Source organism: Myotis lucifugus, unplaced genomic scaffold, assembly GCF_000147115.1.
Source record: "Myotis lucifugus unplaced genomic scaffold, Myoluc2.0 scaffold_38, whole genome shotgun sequence".
Classification (NCBI taxonomy): Eukaryota; Metazoa; Chordata; class Mammalia; order Chiroptera; family Vespertilionidae; genus Myotis; species Myotis lucifugus.
The window spans coordinates 2,104,465-2,112,898 of record NW_005871086.1 but is presented as its reverse complement, the minus strand read 5'-3'; the positions used below and the strand labels follow the sequence as shown (position 1 = coordinate 2,112,898).

The 8,434-nt window shown below is 35.3% G+C and overlaps 1 protein-coding gene across 1 annotated transcript; it reads right to left on the bottom strand.

Moving 5' to 3' along the window:
- Window positions 1-5,606: 5,606 nt before the first annotated feature.
- Window positions 5,607-6,582, bottom strand: LOC102426893 (olfactory receptor 4K2). The gene has a single exon (XM_006087528.1). It carries the CDS (start codon window positions 6,558-6,560, stop codon window positions 5,607-5,609), a length of 954 nt encoding a protein of 317 aa, XP_006087590.1. The 5' UTR covers window positions 6,561-6,582.
- Between the last annotated feature and the right edge of the window lie 1,852 nt (window positions 6,583-8,434).

Sequence of the window (8,434 nt, the reverse complement as noted above, 5' to 3'; positions counted from 1 at the left end):
TAAAAAATAAAAGCAATGGGGAAAAAAAAGAAGGATCTCTTACCCTTTGAGACAACATGGAGGGACCTGGAGAGTATTATGCTAAGCGAAATAAACCAGTAGAGAAAGACAAGTATCGCATGATCTCGCTCATATGTGGAATCTAATGAACAAAATACTGTTGAACAAAATAGATCCAGAGATATAGAAGTATGGAACAGACTGTTGAATCTCAGAGGAAAGGCCAGGGTAGGTGGATGGTGGAAAGAGATCAACCAAAAACCTTGTATGCATATATACATAACCCATGGACACAGACATTGGGATGGTGGAAGCCTGGGGTGTGGCGTGGGGGGGGGCTATAAGGGGTCAATGGGAACAAAAAGGGGACATATGTAATAATTTCAACAATAAAGATTTAAAAAAAGAAGTTATATGCATATTCATACTCATTGCAGCATAATTTAAAATAGCCAAGATATGGAAACAATCTATTGACAGATGAATAAAGAAGTGGTACATATATACAATGAAATATTATTTGGCCATAAAAATAACCAAAGTATTGCCATTTGTGACAACATGGATGGACTATGCTAAGTGAAATATTTGTCAGACAGAGTAAGCCAAATACCATATGATTTCACTTATATGTGGAATCTAAAAATGAAAATAAACAAACAGAAGAACAAATTGATGGTTTGCAGACTGAAGGGAGGTTGGGGAACTGGGTGGAAAAGTTGAAGAGATTAAGAAGTACAAATTGGCAGTTATAAAATAGTCATGGGGATGTAAATGTGCATAGTGAATAGAGTCAATAATATAATAACTATGTCTGGTGTAAGGTGGGTATTAGACTTATTGGGACGATCACTTTCTAAGTTATATAAATGTGTAATCACTATGTTGTACACTCAAAACGAATATAACATTGTATGTCAAACATAATTGAAAAATAAAAAACAAATAAATACATTTCAAAATAATTAGGGTGGATTTAGGAGAAACATACTTTTTATTTTTTTGCCAATGAGTGTCTAATTAGAAGAATACATTTCACATATTGTAGAATACATTTAAAGCAGAGAAAACCACATTTTCAATTCAAAAAAGTTGTAAAATCATCAATTAATAAAGCATTTTATTATTATTTATATAAACACAGAACAAACAAAAGGGAGATTTAAAAACAAGCTTCAATTAATATACTACCTAGTGTAGTATTCTAGTGGAAGTTACTTTTAATTTTTTAAATTTATCCTGATACATCTTAATTTCATGCAAATATATACAGATACAAATAATTAAAATTTATAAAATAAAAATTTACCTTTAAAATTAAACATGTTAATTGTTAACTCAGGAAAATATCAACCCCCTTAAACAAAGATGTCCAGAGTTGGTCAGAATGCTATTAAAACAATTAATATTTATTAAACATATATATTATGTCCTTCTGTGGTATAAGTATCATTATTATCTCCCTTTACAGGTTATGAGACATTAAGTGCTTTGCCAAGTTCACACCACTAACAATCTGTAGGACTGGCATTAGACACTGGTAAAAAGATACATGGGCCTAAGATTTTACTACACTCTGTGTGGGGTGAGGTTCTGAAGGACCTAAAACTTATAAATTATGAGGGAACTTCTGTAAGAAAAGGAAAAGAGTAAAAATAATGAATAAAAGGTTGTGAGGGCCCATTCCATGATCCTGGGGGAAACTCATGCAAAGAAGAGAATATGAAACGTATAGCATTTTTTTCCCTCAAACATTTTTGGAAGTATACATCATTTATAGTTTTTATTTCCATTGTATTTACATAATTCCATCACATAATTACAATTATATTTTATCTGTTTTTATGTAATACCTGATTTTTAAAATATTTATCTTTATTGTTGAAAGTATTACAGATGTCCCTTTATTTCCTCATTGGTCCCCTCCTCCCCACACCCACCCCACGCCTGATTTTTCCTATCTGCATCAATTCTGCTTAATTTTACAAGACAGTTTTTCACAATTTTTAAAAACTCAGAGGTTTGGCATTACCAAACTTCATGGCTCCCAAAAATCTAAAAGAAGCTGAAGTTGCTTATCAACATAGTTTTTTTGTAAATTCTTAGTATCTCAATACTCCTTCAATAGTGTTATTGGAAATTTAGACCATTTAAAGCTTTCCTCTACCTGGTATGTTCATCTGGCATGCTTTGCAAAACATTATTCTACCTTCAGATGCCCTAGTGGCAATTAATACTATCTTTACCACAGTTTAAGTAGCCGATGGCCATGTCACTGCATTTATCCTTAGTAAGAGGATCAGCAGCATGCTGAGATGACATAGTGATAAAATCATCCATCTGTACCTCCTGATTAGGTAAGTTTTAGGTGTCTATTTAAAACTAGAGGCCCGGTGCACAAATTCATGCACGGGTGGGGTCCCTCGGCCTGGCTGGCAATTGGGGCCATCTTACCCAGTCTCAATGGGGGCCGATCGGGGCTGGCCAGAAAGAAAGACAGCAGGGAGCTCACTGACTACCAGGGGGCAGGTCCTGCATTGAGCATCTGCTCCTTGGTGGTCAGTGCACATCATAGCATCTGGTCAACCGGTCGTTCGGTCAACTGGTTGTAGCAGTTGGTTAGGCTTTTATATATATAGACTAGAGGCCTTGTACATGAAATTCAAGCACAGGTGAGGTTCTTAGGGCTGGCCAGCAATCAGGGCCTATCGGGGCCTGCTGCCTGCTGGACGGGGCCTGGTGGACAGGGAGAGGATTAAGGGGGAGGGACCGCAGGAGGTTTGCCGGCCAGGGGGAGGGACCAGGGTAGGTTGGCTGGCCATGGGAGGTTGGCAGTGGGAGCACACTGACCACCATTGAGCGTCTGCCTCCTGTGGTCAGTGCACATCATAGTGACTGGTCGACTGGTTGTTCCAGTTGTTCTGGTCGTTCGGTTGTAACCGTCACTTAGGCTTTTATATATATAGACGTGGTGCTGTCTTGTGTGTTGACTCTCATCCTGAGCCATTGGCGAAGCTGGTAGGTAGTTTGCTTTATAAATGGAAGTGCTCCAAAGGCTGTCCATGGTCCTTTTCGTTCTCAGCGACAGCACCTCACTATGAATCTAAACACTCAGTCTCGTTGCTGACTTGCTTCACAGAGTTGTCTGCGGTTCGGTCATACCTTTGAGGGTTTTGGCAAACATGTCCTTGACTTTTATAAATCTCCACACAAGCACTGAAGACTGATGATATCCCTTTAAAAAGACTCCAGTTTTATATTGCAAAACAAACAAACAAAAACCCACATACCTCAATTCATTAAAGAATACATTTCCTTTTCAAATAAATATTATTTGAAATAATTACTGGGGGCATTTATAACACAGCAGTTCAACATTTCTACATAAATGATCTTGAACATTTTTGCACATGTAACTAAAATTGAGATAAAGTCCACACACACAACCTAAATTGGTCCATTAATATCACTATTTCCAGGAGAATTATACTTTTATTTTGAGGATATAAACACGTTTCATTCTCAAATTAATACTGTAGACATTTTACCCAACAATTTTCATTCTCAAATTAATACTGTAGACATTTTACCCAACAATTTCAAACACGACTAGTTTTTTTTATTGTTTAAAGTATTACATATGTCTCCTTTTTCCCTGATTGAAGCCCCCCCTGCCACATCTGCCCCCCAGGACAAGCCCCCGCTGTCCCCGTGTCCATGTCCATTGGTTATGCTAATATGCATACATACAAGTCCTTTGGTTGATCTCTTACCCCCCTCTTCTGCCTTCTCTCTGAGATTGGATGGTCTGTTCAGTCAAACATGACTAATTTTGAAATACAGTGTCAAAACTTTTAAACTGTAAAGTTGCTTCCTTGTTTGCTTAACACATTAATGAAGAAAAGAAAAACACTGATTAAGAAAAAACACATTTTTTCTCATATAGTTTAAAATGAAAAGTAAGGAATTTCTTTCTTTAACTTCTTTCTCATCAGTGATAATTAGTGCATATATACTTCTTGGTTTTCTCTTTTTATTCAATAATGCCAAAAAAAATAACAATTTGATATTTATCAAATACTATGGTTGCAACAGATCCTCACTCTTGTGGATATGAGTTGGATAATATACTGGACCTCATACTTTATAAATATAACTTATCAAATTCTAAATAACAGTTAATTCTTTAATGGTTACCATCATTTAAAGAAGATAATCTGTGAAACAAGGCATCCAGAATTATTTCTGACCTTCAATGCTTGCAATTCCAGTACTAAACAGCAGGTGGTAGTAATACCTTGTGTACCTTAAAGCTAATGAACCTAGCATTTAAAATGATAACAAACAACAAAAATAACAAAAAAACCTGATTGTATATAGAAACATGCTTACTACAATAACTGTGTATTACTAAGCACAAAATTCTTATTTTTACATCCAAATATTAAAATGAAAATGTGGTTTAACCAAAGTGTAAAGCAATATAATACTTTTAAATGAAAGCATAGGCTCCCCATAATTTTACTTATTATCATAAATGGTATCTCTTAATTTAATTTTAGCTTTAACTTCCCAGACATTAAGCAACCATGGTTTTTGTATAAAACAAATTGTACTGCTTTGAAACTCATTTCAAAATATTTTCTGATTTGCTGAATTCTCCAGGCTCTTTATGCATTCTGCATTATTAGAAGGAGTTATGGCTGTTTATTTCCTTGCTAACTAAAAGTGAGTGGTGGAGATTCCTCTACTTATAGCATTTCCTTTGGAACTCATCAACATTTGTAATGAAATAAAGCGAGGACTTTCTTTAATAGAAGAGATCACAAAATGATTTAAATGTTAAGTAGTAACAGAGATATATGTAGAAAATCACAATTTGTCAGAAGCTACTCCTATGGCAGTATTGAGTTTCTAAGGCTTATAGATATAGAAATTTTACTAATTTTACTCAATTCTCTGAGTAACTCAATTGTTAGTGTTATATAAATGTTATCTCCTAGTTTCCTTTTAATCTATACTTCCTCTTCTCATTTTCTTTCCTTTTATCAGTGAACAGGATATTAATCTTGAATTTCCTAATTGGAAAAGTCACTCTTGGCATTTTTTAATCCTCACCCAAGGATATGTTTATTGATTTTAGAGAGAGGAAGAGAGGGAGATGAGAGAGAGAGAGAGAGAGAGAAGGCGTGGAACATTGATGTGAAAGAGAAACATTGATTGGTTGCCTCTTGTAAAATGTGGTTACTTCAACCAGGGACAGAATGTGAAACCTAGGTATATGGCCACTAAGAATTGAACCTGTGACTTTTTGGTGTATGGATAATGCTCCAACTAACTGGGTCACTCTGGCCAGAGCACTCTTAGCATTTTTATAAATATTCTTTGCTTCTAGAAGAATTTGCTTTTGTCAACTTGCTTTTCTAAAATTTAAAATGTATTTTAAACATATTCATATTTAAATATGAACTTACCTTGCACTTTCACAAATTTTGGCAATTACGGTTTAATAAGAAGTAAGAGCATAGCACATGCTGTGTATACACAAATTGTGGTACTTAATGCCTAGGATGCTAAAACTAAAAGATAACCAAACTAGAAGTTAACTAAAAAGAATGCAAAGGAGCTGCCTTGTTGGAATTTAGAAGTCTATTTTTCAATTTTCTCATGGCTGCCTTCACTTCTTGGTTTCTTAATGTATAGATTATTGGATTCAGAATGGGAGTAAAGATGGTATAAAACACAGACAAGATCTTATCTACTAAAAAACTGCTTAGTGGCCACATATAGATGAAGATGCATGGCCCAAAGAACATGAAGACAACAATGAAATGAGCTGTGCAGGTAGAAAGAGCCTTAGATGACCCTCTTGAAGAATGATTCTTGATGGTAACCAGGACAATAACATAAGAATTAAATAAAAGAATAAAGCAGGACAAGGCAATTATGCCACTTGTTGAGATCATAAAGAGTCCTAGGACATAAGTATCCACACAAGACAACTGAAACACCACAGGAAGGTCACAGAAAAAGCTCTCTACATCATTGGGACCACAGAATGGTAAAGTGAGAGCAAATATGACCTGACTCATTGAATGCATGACTCCCACAACCCAGGAAGCCACCACGAGGGCAACACATACCTGGGGACTTATGATTGAAGCATAGCGGAGAGGCTTACATATTGCAATATATCTATCAAAGGACATAGCCATAAGTAAAATGATCTCTGTACCAGTAAAAAGGTGTAGAAAAAAAATCTGAGTGATGCAGCCATCAAAGGAGATGGTTTTGTGTCCAGTAAGGTAGTCTGTAATCATCTTAGGGGTGGCAAAGGAAGCAAGAGACATATCAATGATGGAAAGGTTGGCAAGCAGGACATACATGGGAGAGTGTAGGTGAGAGTCAGCTATGATTGTGATGGCTATGAGGCTATTACCCACCATTGTTGCCACATAAAACAATGAAAACACCACGAAGAAAAACATCTGTAGTTCCCAGGAATCAGAGAGTCCCAGCAAAACAAATTCAGAAACAGTAGATTTATTGGCCACATCCATTGTCCTGAATGATAGGTGGAAGCCTGTAGTAAAAAAAAAAAAAAGTCAAGAGACGATATGAGTCTATTGCAGCAAAATATACATTTCCAAGAATTCACTTTCATAGCTTTATTTCCTCTATGAAAACTTATATTTAATATTATTTCCAACTTCATTTGGTATATTGATTTGAAAGATAATTCTAGGGCAGTGGTTCTCAACCTGTGGGTCACGACCCCTTTGGGGGTGGAATGACCCTTTCATAGGGGTCGCCTAAGACCATCGGAAAACACATATATAATTACATATTGTTTTTGTGATTAATCACTATTCTTTAATTATGTTCAATTTGTAACAATAAAAATACATCCTGCATAACAGATATTTACATTATGATTCATAACAGTAGCAAAATTACAGTTATGAAGTAGCAATGAAAATAATTTTATGGTTGGGGGTCACCACAACATGAGGAACTGTATTAAAGGGTCGCATCATTAGGAAGGTTGAGAAACACTGGTCTATGGCAGTGGTCGGCAAACTCATTAGTCAACAGAGCCAAATATCAACAGTACAACGATTGAAATTTATTTTGAGAGCCAAATTTTTTAAACTTAAACTATATAGGTAGGTACATTGTTATTAACTTAATTAGGGTACTCCTAAGGCTTAGGAAGAGCCACACTCAAGGGGCCAAAGAGCCGCATGTGGCTTGAGAGCCGCAGTTTGCCGATCACAGTTCTAGGGTATTAGGGACATAGTGTGATACCATTTAAGTCATAGGTGCTGAAAATCACACTCTTTTCTGGTACTAATGGGCAATCAAATAGATCTACTTATCTACATATGTGCCCATCCATTTGTTTATACAATCCTGAATCACTTACACATTAAGTGAGCCCTTACTCCGGGCTGATGAAGTGTTAAACACACACATTTAATTATTTAGATTTTATCCATAACAATATCCTTATTAAAAGAACATATAAAAATTATATCACATACAAATGACATAGGCTCTTAACATTACAGAAAGACTTCAAACAGTTGCAAGAACTCATAAATTTCCAGAGAAGAAATGTTAATATATACACAGATAGAAGATTCCTGGCTGAAACCGAACAGAAATACAGAAAAAATTAGTTTTGCTGACATTTATCCAGCAGAATAAGACTGTTATTGTCAACTATACTATAATATAAGCAACCATATAGTCCAGGGAATGGTATTTAATGTTTTTTCTTCTTAATTTTTATTTTATTAAAATAGAAATATGTTCCTTTTACAAATATTGATAATTCTATGACTTAAAATTTTACCTTGTCTCCTAGAAAATATAGCATAAGTTTTATGGGAACAAGCTCTGTAGTCTCACACCTGTTTGAATTCTCCTTTCATATATACCAACACATGCAAGCTATATATTGATCTTAGCTCCATGGGATAAGGGTTAGGAGATGGAAGTAGGAAGGGCAGGCACACAAAAATTTTTAATAGAAACCATTGGTGAAACATCTTTGCTTACCAGATCTATAGCAGAATCAGTGTTTTAGATTATTCAGAGTGTTAAGCAGGCTCTGACAGAGCACATATAGGAGACAATTTTAAATATAAATAAATGACCTAGATGAATCATTAGTTGTTTAGTAGCTGTAGATAAAATGGATATGCCAGGGACTTGGGAATTGACCAAGAAATAGTCCTGCAATGGGATTTATTAAACAACTAAGATGGTATTATTTGTTTCACAACAGAAAGATATTTCAAGAGTCTTATGGGAATTTGCAATGATTGTTTTCACCTGGACCTGAGTGATTCAGGAAACAGAAGTTTGGAAAGCCATCATTTAAGAAGCATCATGAAGTATTAAATCAAAAAATTTTATCTTGGTTATC